The sequence below is a fragment of the Nylanderia fulva genome, unplaced genomic scaffold (assembly GCF_048542155.1).
Source record: "Nylanderia fulva isolate GAGA-0341 unplaced genomic scaffold, ASM4854215v1 Scaffold9, whole genome shotgun sequence".
NCBI lineage: Eukaryota > Metazoa > Arthropoda > Insecta > Hymenoptera > Formicidae > Nylanderia > Nylanderia fulva.
The window spans coordinates 1405466-1423748 of NW_028191026.1; the positions used below are offsets into that span (position 1 = coordinate 1405466).

The 18283-nt window shown below is 39.7% G+C and overlaps 1 protein-coding gene across 3 annotated transcripts in view; it reads left to right on the forward strand.

Annotated features, from left to right (window-relative positions):
• The window catches only part of LOC114946586 (uncharacterized), a 38594-nt gene that overhangs the window by 13642 nt on the left and 6669 nt on the right, over nucleotides 1–18283 (forward strand). The window contains exons 4-9 of one of the 3 annotated variants that reach the window (XM_029323151.2): nucleotides 1654–3230; nucleotides 3713–4834; nucleotides 5030–5092; nucleotides 5941–6421; nucleotides 7093–7193; nucleotides 8225–18034. In XM_029323151.2, coding sequence (XP_029178984.2) covers nucleotides 1654–3230; nucleotides 3713–4834; nucleotides 5030–5092; nucleotides 5941–6421; nucleotides 7093–7193; nucleotides 8225–18034 — 13154 coding nt within the window. The remainder of the gene's footprint in view (nucleotides 1–1653; nucleotides 3231–3712; nucleotides 4835–5029; nucleotides 5093–5940; nucleotides 6422–7092; nucleotides 7194–8224; nucleotides 18035–18283) is intronic. The other 2 variants (XM_029323152.2, XM_029323153.2) reach the window with 2 other exon arrangements.

The following is an 18283-nucleotide window of genomic DNA, read 5'->3' on the forward strand; positions in this document are numbered from 1 at the left end:
AATATATTTCTTTATTGATATGGTTGCTTTCGAAAATTCCTTACATTCCACGGAATCTTTCCTAATCGATTCGCTCCCAATTTGAACAATGATAAGGTCCCACTCTACTGTGTCACGAAACCATGTAGAAGTAGGAGGAAAATTCAAAAGAGGTAGATGGGAAATTAATCGATATTATGTGGGTGGGGATACCGTATATATACATATATATATATACCTATATAACGGAGCGTATATTCATTTTATATAAGTTAATAAGCCTCGATAGACAAACCATTAATTATCATTGTTGTCGACGCCTTTCGTAAAACGAACCGGATAGTCGAAGAGATTGTCGCAGAGGTATCAACTAAGCCGGCCGGTTTTTACCACCTCGGGGCTGTTGTCAGGGGCTATGGTACATGTAGGTATTTGTATTTGTGTATGTGTATGTATGTGTGTGTGTGTATACACGCATCCATCTCTCTTTTTCTCCCCCTTGGAGCACACGCTATTCGTACAGCAGTAACCCCTTTCAACATGGCAGAGGGACGGTTATCGATTCTCGCAGCCTCCCTTCTCCCCGACTTCCGGATAAAAAAGTGTCGGCAGAGATATAGTCGAAGAGCGCTCTCTTTCTTTCTTTCTCATTTTCTCTCTGAAACGGTATTTGTATTTTTCCATTCTCGACAAAATGGCGAAGAACCAAAGGATTTACGCGGAGAATGAGGCAATAACATCAACAAGATTGAGACAAAGAAAATAAAAGCAGAATATTCAACAATATGAAGCATTCTTTTGTAAAACAAAGATTTTCAATCTATGCTGATTGCAGTTTAACTTTTTGTCATTTTTTCAGAACTGTGATTTTAATTTTAGAAGAGAAAGAATTAAAACGAAAATTACCTCGGCGTGATAAATCTAAATTAACTTTATATACAGGGTGTATCTAAATAAGTGCGAAAAATTTAGATGGCTTAACTTGGTGGATATTTTTCGTTTAATTTTTTTAATTTGTCTGAAAGAGAAAAAAATTAAAAACTTAATTTTTACCTCCCTCTTTAGCAAAGTTTAATTCCTCAGGGAGATATAAGAACCCCACCCTTTAATTTTCGACAAAGAATCATCTCCTAAAATTTCTCGCACTTATTTAGATATACTATATATGAAGATAACAGTTATCTCTTTAAATTCTTTTTCTTCTAAAATTATATATACTAATTTGAAAAGAAATAATGATTAATGAAAAATTGATTCAGTCCAAATTTATCAGTGCAAAAGAATGGAGAGAGTTAAACTTAACAGTTAAACAGCATTCATCGTGACGAATTTATATATACGAAAGTCCATGACACCTGGTCAGCTTTAAATAAATAAATAGCCATATATATCGCATTTTGATTGCTTTTTGATGGCGACGATTTGTTCCGTCCGTACTCGAACAATTACTTTTGTATTCTAAAAATAAAAATAAAATTTATTTTTTTTTTTATCTAAAAATAAAGCTATATTTCTCTCAAAGACTCCCCACAAAGCTGTAACAAATCGGAAATCCCTTGTCTGGTTCCGCAAATTTTTCACGATTTAGTCGACATAAAATATTTGACATATGTTTTCTCTTGAAACAAGATATTTTGCATGAATAGCGACGATTACAATGAGAATCCCTTTTAGAGGCGGCCGTAGCTGGTAGCGAGACACCGAACGACGACACGATCGAGGCTTATCACACAGCCAAGTTGGCCACCATCTCTGATTCGATATCCGACGCGACGTCGTCTTCCGACAGAATGGTGGCGTCGATGCAGAGCCTAGAGGATCTGGCCGTCAACCATTCTGCCAACGCGACAGGTAGCAACGGCGATCGTCAGCAGCAACAGCAGGAGCGATACGGTCACGCTTACAAATCGGCGCAGACCGCCCAGGACAAACGATCGAGACTGAGTAATGTCATTAACAACCTGCGTAAGAAGGTGCCGGACGGAACTGCTAAGGGAAACGCGGAGTCAGCGAGGAAAGAGGAAGACGATCGCAACAGCGTCGAGAGAAATCTAGAGACGCTCGAGAAATACGTGATGACGGTGTTGAATGGTGTGATCAAGGACAATGAGGAGGAGGACAAGGGAAAGAGCGTAGAAAATACGAAGGAACCGGAGAGACGCAGAAAAGACGCTGACGACGACGAGAATCCGACAGGTACGAAGTCCGAGTCTTCGAACGAAGGTGATATCGAGGCTGCCGCGGTGCCGTGTTTGGAGGATTCCTCAAAGATCGGAAATGCCGAATCTTCTAAGATGGCAGACTGTTCGAATACAAAGGGAGCGATGGAAGAGAGTATAGAAGTTTCGGAAGTTAAACTTAATCAGGATTCAAAGGAACTATCTTCGAGAACGGAGGAAGAACATCTAGACATCGAAAAGGAAGAGTCGCTCGAGAATGACCGAGACATTTCGAGAGAGAAAAAGGAAAATCGAACACTGGGCACAATCATAATGGACAGGTTAAGCGAGCATCAAGTTGAAGAGAGAGCAAACGTCGACGACGGTAGAGGAGAAGACCGACGTGATGAACACGTCATCTCGGAAAACATGGAGGTGCGAGCGATCTGCACAGAATTACTGGATGAGTTGTTAAATGATGTTCATTTAACGATTGATAATCAGAAAAGCCAACAGAGAGTCGAAGAATGCGAGAAAATAAAAGAAGTTAGCGACACGGCTGAATCGAAGGTAGAGGACATCAAAGATTCGAATTTGAAAGTTCAGGAATCAACCACGAAGAGCTTGCACTGCAGTTTACCTTTGGACAAGGTCGCGTCCGTGCTTCAAAATTGTCAGACTAGCGAATCGATGGCCTCGCGACTCTCTTCAGGATCGCCTTTGAATGCTCCGTCGACGCAAAAGTCGAAATCATCGTCCAGCACCAGTCCACCAGTTAGACTCCTTTGTCTCTACTGCGATAGGAAGTTCTCCTCTATATCTCTACGACAGCGACACACGGAAAGAGTGCACCAACTCGGTGGTAGAAGATCGGAAAGAAACTCGCGCAAACCTTCTCAGAATTGCCAATATTGTTCGGAGAAGTGCGCCGATACCTTGGAAATGCTATTCCAGCATATGATCAGCAACCATGGAGACAAGTATCATGCGTGCATTCAATGTTTAACAAGGTATCCTACTCGTGAAGCTCTGACGGGGCACGTGAACGAGACGCATAGCGGAAATACGGAAAGGTCCACCAGTCAAGTTCAGGTAAATATCATGGAAAATCAACGAGCAGCGCAGCTTCTGTTCACGTGTTCTAGAATAGAATATAGAATCTACATTCAAACTTTGCTCAGTGTTTATTTTGCTGAAGATCACTTAAATCTTTCAAAGTTTGTTAGTCTTCCATTCCTTTTTGTTGATTTACTTTTGACTTAAGTCCTAAACATATTATTGATATTATTCTACATTTAAATATTTATTTATTTTTAAGAATTATTTTTTTTTCTTAATTTTTCTTATTTTTTTCTTTTTTTATTTTATGCAACTGTTGTATTAAATAATTGTGTTTCATAATGACCGTTGTCAAGTTTTTGTAATTTTATAATAGATTGTAAATTACTAATCTAATTTTATAATTATTAATTTTTTAATTAAATATAATTTTTATACATTCAATTTTAAGCCTCCAAATTTAAGGCATCCGAACAATTCGTTTTCATATTATTTTAAAAGAAGCATTTTTTCAGGAGAAAATCAAAGAAGGTTCGCCCTGCAAGGAATTTTACAATCGCGAGAAGGTGAACGTACCATCAGTCAAAGAGAGAATATCTGAAGAAAAGGAATTGGAGACAAGTCAAGGTGACAGTCGACAGTTAGACAGCACCCGGACAAAACTCATCGCAACCCGGGATTCCATTGATAACCCGGCCAGCCCAGAGTTTGACAGCTCTTTTTACAGCAATGTGAGCTGCAATATCCGCGAGAACTTGCTACACCATTTGGACGGCAAGCTGCAGACGATTGGCGGTTCGTCAGCGTGCTCATCATCCATCACCGTCTCTAGCACAACGACAACGATGATGACGGAATTAAAATCCCAGCAGCAACAACAACCACCGCAACAATCGTATTACGAGCATAGCGTCAATCAGGTTCAATTTCAATCACCTATTGATATCTCGCTAACCGCGGCGACGCCGGTTTACAGCAAGGACTACTCGGCCGGCGAAGAGTACGAAAACTCGAGCGAGTACGCGCGTAAAGCCGGTAAAACTAGTAGCGGTTCGCGTCCGCGCAGAGTCTCCTTTGAGAAGTACAACTTCCCGCGCAAGTACGATGGCAGGGAACAGTGGACGTGCTCGATCAAGGACCTCAACAAGTTCGACATCTCTACGCAATTATCACTTCGGAAGAAACAGCAGCTGATCAAGGAACGCCTCACCATTAATAGGCTACATCAAATCCCGTTAATGTCTTGCGAAACCACTGAAGTATCTCTTCGCGATGGAGAGCATGTTGAATCTGTCGTCGAACCGGCAGCGAGTAATCAAGATAATGTCGATGGAGGTTGCAGCGTCGACGCGGCTTCCGCGATTCTCGACGTTGTCTCTTGCGATCCTGGCGAATCGCTTTTAAGCGAGATCAAGAAGGAGACGACGGAAGAATTGTCCGCGGCAACTTTATCGTCGCGTTCAACGAAATCGTTTATTACTACGGAATTCACCATTGAGTTCGCAGATTTTATGAGACTAAACAGGCGGGAGCAAAGCGGTAATGAGGCCAATATTGAGAAGATTATCTACGCGGAGCTGAGTGGCGAGTGGTCGCGAACACGAATCTATATATGCGGCGCTTGTGGTTCCAAACACGTGAGTGTGTATATTATTTTATATAGAGCTTCTATATTTTTTTTCTTTATAATATTCGAGGTGCTGAGAAGTCAGGTATAGAGAAAACATTTTTGAAAAAATCCCACAATCATATTGTATACAATAATTTAAATTTCAGTTTTTATTTCGGGTAAATGTGATTTTTATTACGTTTACCCTGCCTTTTGTTCTCAGTGCCTCGTCTTTTGCAATAGTCAAAACATCAGCTGGAGCAATAATATCAAGACTATTTTATACGTAGGTACTATTAATCTTTTTTATTATCAAGACTATTTTAAAAAATTTTGTCTTTCTCTATTCTCTTTAAATATATTTTAATAAACAAATAAAAATTTTAATTAAATGTATTACGAAATATAATTAAAAAATCTAATTTGTGTATGTTACGATAATATTTGTAATAAAAATATATGTCGGACGAAATTTGCGAATCGAGCTAAACGCAAGATATGCAACAATGATTAAAGAGATGTACAATTGCGGATATAGCGATTAGATAAGATGTGATATATACTATAAATTATAATATGCAAGCTTATATATACACAAGCCTTTAAGATGATTTCAGATGTTACTGTCGCGTGGCGGACGGTGCTTTTCAATTGGTGCGAATGCGGTCTAGATAATTTATCAAGTAGCGTACTTGATCTTTGACATTCACGCGATACATTCTGAACTGAATGGTAAATGCTTGTGGCGATTCGTTCAAATCGCCAACTCATTCGTGCAACTCTGTTTCTATGATGGATTTATTACGAGTCACCGGAATGAATAGATTATCTAATGCAATCTAATATAACGCGCTAAAATAGAACTTTTTATTTTCATGTAATGTCAGTGACATAAAAATAACTGTCTATTCAGCTTTCACATCATCTAGTAAGCCTTCCGCCTAAGCGGATTCCGGATCAGTCATATCTGGAAATAAAAAATTTCGAGAAAAAGCAAGAAACCGTATAAAGCTCAAGCTCGCACTAATCTCATTTACACCAATTGAAAAACCTTGTGTTTGTATCGATCGATACGCAAACACGACGCGATCCATCAGAATGATCTGTGAATTCGATATTTTTGTAACGATGCAGATGACGCTGAAGGAGATGGAGGATCACAAGGCCTCTACCCATCCGCGCGTCCTGTGCTCGCACTTCGAGCTGACCGGCGATCAGCGCGAGCACTACACGCATCTGTATCTTCCTGGACAGAACAAGCCCACCGATGAAGCTCGCGATGCCACGCTCGAGGAAACGGTGTGCAGCAAATGCACCAAGAGCTGCCTGAATGTGGCTGAGCTGCATCGTCATATGCTGGAATGTGGCGGCGATCACGCCTGGCTGCTCGGTCTCACCGGCAGCGGCAAGAGGAAGTGCAAGTGGCGGCCATTCGGCAGCCGCAGCCGTCGACGACGTCAGCGCGGCATGAAGAGGAACATACAAAATTCGCAGACGCAGCCGAGGATTGTCAACGCGGAACAACGACCCAAGGAGAAACAGACACCGACCGGACCCAGGGTCCGACCGAGCGACCGTAAGAAATTTTCTACTAGCAGACTGGATACTGGAAAATGTGCGAACTTCTTAGATATGATTTCCGTATTTTAATTAAATAGAGAGGAAAAAAGTAGTAAAAATCAATGCATTAATTAACACGCAAATAGAGATTTATTTAAAATATTAAATGTTAAATTTTACAGTTATCATTGTAAAATATAATTTAAGACTCGACTGTTTAATGACTCATTCTATCCATGGACGGCGGTACTAATTGATTTCTAACGTATTTTTAATGTTAATTTCTAATGTTAATGTTTAAGTCAATTTTTAATTGCATTGAAGATTTGGTCCCAAAGAAAGGGATTGAAACGTGCGCTTTGATTATTTTAAATTTTTTAACTTTTTTAATTTAATTTTACACTATTTTAATAAATTATTGCGCTGGCTCTTACTGCTTCTTCCCTCTAATTATTATTTTAAGATCGTTACGTAATTACATAATTAATTTTAATCTCGTATTTTATTCTTATTTCGTATTACATTTTATGCAAAGGTACTTAAAAGTGAATTAAGATATAAGAAATAAATTATGATTTTAATAATTTCATAAAGTAGAACGTCTATCTTTTAATAGACACTTTGAATTAAATTTGTAAGAGAATATAATATTTAAGAAATTATCTTAGAAAATTTTCGTTACCGCATGCGAGGTTACAGTCAATAATCATACAAACTTATTCTCAGGCGAAAGTATTCAGAAAATGCTAGCCAATCTGCCGGCTAAGAGAGCCACGAGGAAAGTTTTGCAGGACAATGCGATGCGATCACAAGGCAAACTACGTAACGTAAGTAACTTAATCGTGCAGAACAATGACTCTATCTCGTTTCAATAATATACTCGATCAAAATTGGATCGATATTAGAATCGTAAAGGGTATTAGTGGCGTCGATTATTATCGCCAACTGATTCAATTAGGATATTGATGGCGTAATATCTATCGTTAATAAGCTTTCTATATATATATATAGCTCTTGTGATAATGTGATTAGATATTAGTCTTCCAAGCAATTTTGATGGAAATCAACATGTTCATATATCTCAAAATCACGTAATTAAATGTTATTTTAGAATGTTTTCTTCATTATGTTGTACATAATTGTTTTTTTTTTTTTTGTATTTTTCTACAGATTATTGAAGAGAGACAATGATACAGTTTATTATTATTATTATTATTATTATTTACATCTCGAGTAAAGAAATCAGTTAACTATAGAAATAATAAATGAGACTAATTAAAATTGTAGAAGGATTTGATACAAGTTTATGTTTTATCAAGACAAATGATATAAGCAACAAAATGTCTATAATATTGATGTTAATCTGGATGACACATATATCCTAAATAATCGAGGAAGAGACACGAAAAACTCGAGACTCGTCGAAATGACGATGATAAAGCGTTATTGTCCTGCGCGCCTCGTCGCACATGAGCGGAGGCATCGATTAGTTGACATACATGCTCGTCACAAATACACATTTACATGATTGCACACAATCATATACAGATAAAATGATTTTTATATTGTCGTGTAACGTTCGATTCTTCAAAAAAAACGCTTCTCTTCTTGCTTTCAATCAACATGTTCCTTCTACTTATATTTGCCTTGTATGTTTATCAAATTAATATAATATGATATATATATAAAAGTAAATTTCATAAATAAAAATTTATAAATTGTAATTAAAATATAAATATAAATAATTCATTGAATTTTAAAAAATTTTATCTCAACGAAATTGAAATTTATAAACGAAAGATATGCAATTTATTCGATATCATCGTTATAGTGATACCTTTGAACTTTGTTGAAACAGGTGCAGACCAGAACGAGGCCACGCATAATCGGCGACAATTCGTCCGTGTCACGAATCTCGCGTAACAAAGCCGCCCTGAGGAACAAGTTGCTGAAGAATGCCAAGTCGATCCAACGGAATCGCTGTCGAAGCGACAACATAACTGCAGTGATCGAGAGCGTCGTGAAAAAATGTCACGAGACGGAGAAGAGATCGGACGGTGACGGCAAGAATGTCGAAGTCGGGGACGAGAATAAGAAGGATGCCAAAGAGATCAACGAGGTTTTCTTGGCCAGTAAGACTTTAGATTTGAACGTTAAGGTCGTTCGTCCGAAAGCAGTTGGACGACCTAGAATTTTTGATAAAAAGGCGAAAATCGACATGAAGAGAAAAATAGGCAATTCTCAATTTCAAGGTAAAGACGATAAGCTGGCGAATTTAAAAGCGAAGGGCAAATCTGGAAAGTTCAAGAGCACTGGTACTTCGTCGGAGACGAAGAGTGATGTAAAAGGTGAGGAAACGTCCTCTCCAAAGAATACACCAAAGAACTCGAAAACGACGTCGAGGACGATTAATAAAGGCACCATCGGTCCCGGCAAGAAAAGAATATCGGTTCTTGGAATAAGGAATAAGAAGAAAACAATGCAGGGCGTCCTGAAGAGGAAACGTTCCGCGGATCCGATGACGTCCTACCTCAAAGCCTCCCTCAAAGCGAAGTCGCAGTTACGAACGCAAGACGGTAAATTCGCTCGCAATCCGAATAAAGAAGCACCGACAAAATCGTTAGAGCTGAAAATGGACGACGGAAAACATAAGACTGTCAGTTCGGTCGAAAGCAAATTATTGAAGCCGAAGGCGATCCAAAAGTTGAAGAAAGCCAAGGTGAAGCTGCCACGAAGAGTCACCCGGCTATCATCGGACAGCGACAAGATGCCGACTTTAGAACCAGCAATGCAAATTGTGTCCCCCAACGAGGACGATGCCGATAAATCGACGAACGACCTGCCCATCTTGTCGCCGGTGACATCATCAGGATCTCTTCAGGATCAGAAGACACTTCGAACTTCTGCAAAGCACGTTTCGAAAGAGAAAGAAAGTAATACCGAGACTAATACTGAGGTTGCACCAGAAAAAAGCACAAAGGAGCAGAAATCAACGCGGGGACGAAAGCCGAAACAGGAACCGAAAAACACAGCGAAACGGAAGGAAGAGATAATTGAAGAAAACGAAATTTCCAAAAATAACTCGATGATGCTAAAAGAGAGAAAAAAGAAAATCAGAAAGACTTTGCACACCAAGAATATTAATAACGGCGAAAATAGCAAGGAAGAAACATCAAAAGGTGAAGTCAATGTTAAAAAGGATTCAAAGTCAAAGAAGGAAGAAACGAAAGAAACGCGAAGTAATTCGAAAAGCAAAATAGAAAAAGATTCTATGAAACTACCAGACATCCCGTTTGAAGTAAAGAAGCTCTTGGGTTCGGCTAGCAAAGAAGACCTTTTGAATACGTTAGAAATCGCGTCTAACGATACTGGCTCGAAACGCAGTCTGAGACAATCGACGCCAAGGTCGAAACCGCTCCAAGCAAATGATAAAAGCCCACGAGAACTTGATGAAGAATTGGACAACTCGAAAGGAGCCGGAAAGAAAGAGAAGGTAGAAGCAATTAGGAAATCATCTAGGAAAAACGTTGAGAAGAAAGACGACGAAAAGATGGTGAAAACAATTAATTTGGAAAAGGATATCAAAGATGCGACTAACAATGTTACGCAAAACGAAAGAAATCAACAAAGCAAAAAAGAGACTCGAGCAAACGCGAAATCGAAGGAAATCGATAGCACTGATATCGAGGATAAGATCGACAGCAGACAGACTAGAAGATCATTGATTGAAGCCAGGAGTGAGCCGTCTTCGGAAGTTACAAGTAGTAGCTCCCAAAAAGCTAGCGGTTTGTCTGGGAAACGCCGCAGTCGCATCAAATCCATTGACGAAGAAACCAACACACATGCGACGCAAAAACAGAATAACAGTGAGAATGTCATACCGAGCGAGAAGGAAACTCAGAAGAAGCAGGAATTTGAAGAGACCATCGACAAGAACGAAACCGAAGGCGATAATAACAATTGCGACAATCGTGACTCGATGATGATGAATCTTAATCTGAGTCACTTGCAATCCGAAACAAGCAACTTGTCAGTGGATAGCGGTAAGGAGAATTCTTTAGAGACTTCAGTGAATGTTCACAATAAACTGAAGGTAACGAAACCCAAGAAAACGTGGGGCGCGCGTCGAGAGAGATCGTCGAGGAAGAGATCTTTGAACAATGTTATTGGCATTCTGACTGAAGGCATAAACATTCCCGTAGAACAAAGCGTGCAGGTACTGACGGTTCAAACTAGTCTAGACAATCCGGAGAGAGTGACGCGTAACGGAAACACGCAACAACCTGTTGGCGAGGACAACGTGACATCAGTTCTCGCTAGGAATGAGCAGGAATCCACAGAGAATGAAGTTGTAGCGACGAATGTAAATGATCATCATGCGGATGATGAAAAGAACGCTCGTCCTTGTATTGATAAAACGCAGGACGAAAATGCTTTTGCGGATCAGACCGACACGTCGTCGAAAGTCTCCACTGCCAAGGTAAATTCACCGACCAACGACATCATTCTCGATTTGTCCAGAAGAAAATCCAAGGGTAAGGGTTCTTACCTGGAGAAGATTGTATCGAAGATAGCCAAGCAGAAGGACGCTTTGTTGGAGGGTGAGGTAGGTTCCCTTCTGGACAATGCCGCCGACGAGTTGACCAGCATTCTTGACGAAGTCGGGCCTGCTTTGGCCGATAATACGGAATGTACGAATTTTGGCGAGGTAAGCTATGCCTCGAAGAACGAGAACAATGAAAGTACGATTATAACGAGTACATCTTCCAATAAGAAATCGCCAATAATTGCCATTTCTGAAAACCGATCGGAAAACGATGCAATTATCAAGAATGCCACTGCGGAACGTTCAACGGATTTAATGATTCAAGATAATCGTGAAGAAAACTTAGCAACGAGAATTGAAATAAAGAGCAAGAATCAAACTAAGGTAAATGATGTTTCAGATGCTGAAACAAAAGACAATTATGTTGTGGATAGACAAGTGAGTGATACAATGCGGTCTGTTGAGGAATCGCAAGTTGAATCTTGCGAGAATAAATCGGCGACGAATGAAGAAGCAATTATTCCAATGGAGATCCCAGATGAGACTCCATCATCATTGACAGATACTTTAACGGAGATTTCCATTTCGTCAATTACGACACAAAAACTAAATGTAGAGAAACTCGAAAAGAAAGAAAGTGGCGTAAAATCTAGAAGGAAATCTAGTAAAAGATCTCTGGAGGATGCAAGCTGGTCGAAGAAAAGCAAAAGAAAGTCATTAGAAGTCGTTGAAGATTTTAATGAAAAGGATATTCAGAAAGAGTTCCGACTCGACGACATTATCGCGTCCATCCCCAAGCAAAAAGAGATGTTCAACGTTAGACATGAGCTTGAAAAAGAAGATAAAACCATGAAAATTTCGGAAATAGATGCTAAAGTCGAGAAGTTTCAACATAGTGAAAGCAAAGACTTGGAGTTGTCGAGTTTAGAGAAAATCCTTGCGGAAGACGATGAATCAAATTTGGAGAGATTTGCCAACCTCCCAGAAGCGGCTTATGAAGAAGCGGCTGAATTAACATCAAATCTTGAAGAAGCCGTTAACAAAATAATTTCTGACGAAGAAGTTGTCGAAGCTAATACTGAAGCGATAGAATTAATCGAGGAAAATATTGAATCCTCGACATTAAAGAAGGCTGTTAAAAGCGAAAAATCTAAGGATAGAACTCGGAAGAAAAACCAAACAAGCGAATCAGTTCGACGTACATCCAAGAGGAAATCACAATCTCTTTCAAGTGTTCTTCAAACATCTGTGAAGCCCATTAATGAGCTATTATCTTCTTCACGCAAAGAAGATTCTTTGGAATTTACTGATGAGATTAAAATCGAGATTACTAACGAAAATGATATTTTAGAAAAGTCTTTATATACAATAGAAACAACATCAAAAAAACGAGATGAAATACAAATTGCAGATAATTTAACATCTTCAAAAATAACAAGGAAACAAGCTACAAAGAAAAAGTCACTAGCCGATGAACATCTGACTCTACCAGAAGACGAGCCTGCCGAAGTTACTTCGAAATTTAACGAGGGACCTAATGTCGCAGATTCTATCGAGCAATTATCTGCTAGCCTAGAACCTTTTAAAATACCGGAAGTAAAGGATCTGTTGCAGAGCGTGAAGAAACGCGGTCCGAAAAAGAAGGTGCTGCTCGAGGACGATCGCTGTAATGGCAAGACTGTTTCCGAAGAATCTTGGATAAACGAAGAACTCGCAGAAGTTAACGAGATGTCTAACTTGATTGAGAAAGTCGAAGAACAAATAGAATTCAAGGAACACATACAAGAACAATTGATCACGAAGACGCTCGAGAGATCAAGTTCTTCAGGTTCGATCGGTCTCACTCCATCTGTAGTCAAGACGAGATCCATGTTCAAGAAAACACAGCTATCGAGTGAGGAGGATCTTGCCGTTGCCAGCATTCGTAGTCAGGACGCTGAGAGTACGGATGACTTATCCGAGAGTTCGTGCGCCAGCGAATCCAGCTATTTCAGGAGGAAGCGATTCGCTAAGAGGAAGAGAAAGGAGGAAAACGTAGCTCACGATAACGAAGAAGCAGATTTGATAACACTAAATAGTGATAAAGAAAATTTAAACGAGGAGACGGCAAAAGTTAAATCGTTGCTTGATGAGCATCTCGATCTTTCTGATGTGGACGATCTCGACATTCCAATAGATATTGAAGCTTCGTTGGAGAACACAAAAGCTTTAGAGAGTATCGAGCGAGAGTTCGAACTTGCTGAGAAATCTGCAGCATTACAAAACGAGGCTGATACACCAGTAGATGATACACCAGTAAATGATGCACCAGTAAATGATGCACCAGTAAATGATGAATCAGTAAATGATGCACCAATAAATGATGCACCAGTAAATGATGCATCAGTAAATGATGCACCAGTAAATGATGCTCCAGTAAATGATGCTCCAGTAAATGATACACCATCGACAAATAAATCATCAAACAAAGATGCTACCACAGAACAAACAATAGCGAGTAACCTTGATTCTTTGGATGATGCTCTTGCTCCGAAGAAACGCACGGCAGGTAACTTTGTTGTAGTACACACGAAAACCGGTGAAATTCTAATAGTAGAGAAGAGAAAGAAGCTCACGAAGGAGGCAGCTAAATTTTATTGCGATGTGTGTGCCACTAGTTTTACTCGCAACAGTTCCCTGAAGAAGCATACACAGTCGCAGTCCCATTTGCAGATGAAATCTACCAAGGATAAACTCGAACCTGCTAACAACAGTACACAGTCCGATAATGTTAAAGAAACCGATAAAGAGAAAAGTGATCAAGTGAGCGATCGAAATGCGAAGGGTGTTTCAAACGATGGTCAAGCTTACGAAATCATTCCGAAGACCTCGAATGAGAGTTATACTCCTTATGTAGTTGTCACGGAATCTCTAGATCTAGGAGTAATGAAGCAGGAAACGCTAGAAGATAAATTGTTAGACGAGGAAATTTGCAAAATCACTGAAAACATGAGTCACGAGGAATATGTTCTGACTGATCAAGTGACGCCAGAGGAACCAATATCGTCGTCTACTCCTAAACAAATCCAAAAGAAACAAGACGAGTCAGAACAAAATAGGAGCGGCGATAAGAAGCGCAACAAGAAGAAAAAGAACTTGGCGGAGGAACATTTGCTCTTGGATTCTCCCGACTTGGAAGAATTTAAATTTGATCCGAATGAATTGGCATCAAATACGGTTAATTGTCTTGTACAAAACTCTTCTTCGCCATCTTACGAGCATAGTTCGACAAAAGAAATCGTACAAACAGAAAAAGAAACCAAAGACGTACCTGAAGAAATTCATTTTATGGATTCAGCCGAAACGAAGAAAGAGATGGACTCGATTGTCGAATCTTTGAACGATGAAGTAGATTATTCAAAATTATTATGTGACACCGAGATGAAGGATAAACAACATATAGAATCTACGAGGACTACGAGGAGTACATTGAAGAAAGTCGGCAAAGTAGATAACGATAAGAAGGAAGAAAGTGAAACTTCAAGTGAGACGACTCGTTTTAGTCTGAGACCGAGAAGAAATAAAAACATTCAACATTATGAAGAATCTGATGTAGAAGCTGATATTTATTTTATAGACGTTTCTATGCAGATGAACAACGACGAGATGGAAACTAGCTATGACTCACTAAAGAGACAGAACGAAGCGGAACAAGAAATTAGTAAGGACCCGCTAGAAGAAACGACTGATATTGAAAACAAAAGTTTTCAGGACGCGGAAGTCGTGAAATCAAAGCCAGAGTCGACTAATGACACTAAAAAGAGAAAACGTGGGAGACCGAGAATTCGAGATCGAATTGTTTCAAATTCGAGTGCTACTTCTGCTCACGGAGAATTGGAAGTTAGTGAAAATGAGATCGCTACGAGTAATTTTGAAGAATCAAAAATCAAGGATCAAAAATTAATTTCTCATACTAAAGAGCATCTTGACGAGGCTAGCAAGTCGGCGCATATTAATCCAAATATTCATCCTCCTAAACGAAGTAGAGGCAGACCTAGAAAGAATCCTGTACAAAACGCAACCAATTTATCAATACAAGCAGAAGATTCTAGTGCCTCCGAATCGATGAAATCAAAATGCAACGAAGTAGTAAAAGAAGAAACGGGACAAATTGAATCTGAAAAAGCTGCTTCGACCACTTTGGTAAATTCTTCAGAATCGAATGATGAATTTTTTCTTGCCAGTAAAAATCATATTCGAGAATCGCAATTATCGGAAACGGAGAAGGACGAATTAAAAGTTGATGAAGAAAACGAGATTCCATTCATTAAGGTGAATACTTCTGACGACCAATTGATGCAAGAGGTAGAATCTACAAACATCAAGATAGCCGATATATTCACAAGGAATTGCGACACGCTTGCTTTTAACATTCCATCAGAAAAAAATGAAGTTGTCGATACATCGGAAATTAACGAAAACGCTGACGATGGAAAAGTTACGTCAGAGGATAAATCTGATAATGATACGAGTGCAAATATTTCAAACAACTCAACAGCCGAATCTTTAACCGAATGTTCTTCGCAAATTACTGAAAAAGTATCAATTATAATTGATGACTTGAAATCAATTGAATCTATTAGAACAAATAAACTTGAGAGTTCCGAGATTCAGCAGCCATCAAATATTTCGGAGGAGAAACAAACGAAATCAGGAAAGGAACATCCGGAGGTAGAAATATTCCAAAAAGAAACGAAGCTCGAATCGCAATCAGAAAACAGTGAGGACGAAGTCACTGACGATAAATCTCTTCTCATCACAACTCCTTCCGAGTTGTTAGCTCAGAAGACGATAGATGATTTAGATATTGATAGTAGCCCCGATAAAAGAACATCTCGAACGGAATCGTCTAGCAAGAGATTATTCTCAGGAAGTTCTCAGTCGGCCGGCAAAGAACGAGAAACTGGTCGTAAGAAATCAAAAGCCTCTCGAGGTAAAAGAAAAAAGACTACCGTAGCCAAGATCACTGAATTATCGAGCGACAGCGAGAACGAATTCGATGGGATCGAATCTGCTTCTTCGAGCAAAAGCAAGATCGTGAAGAGCGTGTTTGGCAGAGTATTCGGCGGCGAGAAGGCAGACAAGGTGAAGGAGGTGCTGAATGACTGGGTATCGCGGTCGGAAGACGATTCGGACATATCCAGAAGCGCTTCCGAGGCGAGATCCTGTTTACGTGGACCGACCAAGATCTCCGAGAACGGACACAAGAAGGATAAAAAGCGCCACTCGAGTTCCGACACAAAAAAGGATGCTGAGTTGTCTCCCAGAAAAAAAGGAAGCGATAAAAGCAATAATCTCGAGGTTCATGGAAAATTGAAGAACCGGAGGAAACGAGAGAAGGATCTTAATACGACGCTCGAGGATCCTGTCGAGTCACCCATTAATCCAGTCAAGCGAAGACATCGAGAGAGCAAGATCAGAGCGGATGAGAGGATACTCCGGACTTTTGACTCGTCGGAGTCGCTAATTCTTTGGGAAAACGACGAAGATGTGAACAAGATTAAAGAAATGAGCAGCCAGTTTGACGAGGATTGTTTGAGTAAAAAGGATGACGAATTAGGAAGATATCACGAGGAAGAATGGAAGGAGGAGCGAACGAAGGATAGGAACCCGATTTCTACAGACTGGGAGAATCTTCGAGTCGACCACGATGTCTATGGAAAATCGAAAAACAGTTCGAACCGTAAAAAACAGGATGCTCACGCGAAGAACGAGCGTTCTTCTTCGCCTTCGCAATTCAACATGTTCAAATGCAGACAGAGAGAGAGTAAGATTAAGGCCGGTGAAAGGATCTGGAAAGCCTTTGATAACGAAACTTCAGCATGTCTTTTTGATCAGGACTTGAACGAGATACGTAAGAATTTCAAGGAACAAGAAAGTGAATTTCATGAATCTGGAGACTTAGATCGGTTGAATAATTCGAAGAGTGTCAAACATAAGGATGATGACACTTGGAAAGATAGCAGTTTTATAAATCAAGAGCAGATTGAAGCACAAAATGCACGCGGAAAATCGAAAAAGGACTCGAATAATCGTAAGAAACAGAATTTTAATACAACCGACAAGACGAAAACAGATGACATGATTTCAAAAAATTCAGATAACTCTGATGACTCACCGATAGCTTTAAGAAATCAAAAAACGAAGGACGAAATGCAAAACGATCAGACGACTCGATCTACAAGTGAATCGAGAAACCGGTCCAAGAATCTGACTGTCAAAGATAATACTTATGAATCTTTCGCGGATATAAATCATCAGTCAACAAATTCCAGAAAGAGCAAAAAGGGAATCGCCAGTGAAGATTGGAAACTTTCCATGAAAAATCTAGAATTCGATCAGGAAGATCTCGCAAAGGACGATCAGCCGATGGAGAAGGAGAAGCTGAGACAGAAGCACGAGGTATCCGCGATTTTGTCGCACAGCAATTTAGCGGGACTAGTTGTGAAAGATCAATTCGCCGATCTCGACGTAAATTCTCAAGCGATTCGGGAGTCTGATAATGACGACGAAGAGGAAGAGCAGGAAGACAACGACGATGATGACGACGACGACGATGATCTCGGACGTCGAAGAATGTCGCCGTTCTATGCTTGCGAGACTCCCCGAGACAGCTCGATAGATAGTAGCTCCAACAACGAGGAGGACGAGGATGAAGATGGCGACGAAGAAGAAAGAATGACGCACGAAGATACTTCTAGAAAGAATTCGAGTGAGTTCTCTGGGGAAAAAATCGTCATCAGGTCGCCGTCATCGGGTCACAGATCGGATGTGGTGACGATCGCCCCCACGGACGCGATCGAGGATAACGCTTTAGATGTACCGAGAGAGATTGAGTCGATGACGGAGCCGCGACAGGGTAAGATCCTAAACTTTGACGAGGAGCTCTTTGTAGAGTGTTGCTCGAGATTGAAGGCCACCAGCGAGAATGAACTGAGAGGCGCGAAGAAGATCAAGCTAGACCACACAGAGTCTTATCACAGGCGAGACGATCAGCCGCAAGGATTCAGAGTTAACAGAGACCGATGGAGGGACGTGGAGAGCCAAAACAGTCTTGGTAGTCTTCTGGAATCAGTGAATCAAGTGAGTATTTTAAATAATTTTAGTGGCAATAATTTTTATACATATGCGTTGTCATTCATTTAATCTGTTTGATAATGCGATAGTGGCAATTTTATTGATTTTTAATTTATATTTATATAAAATGACTTGCGGAAATAATCTTTTCAGTTGCCATAAGATTTTAATTCATATTTTTTCTTTTATATATAATTATATAGTAATTATATACTAATTATTATAATATAATATTAAATAAAAAATATATATGTA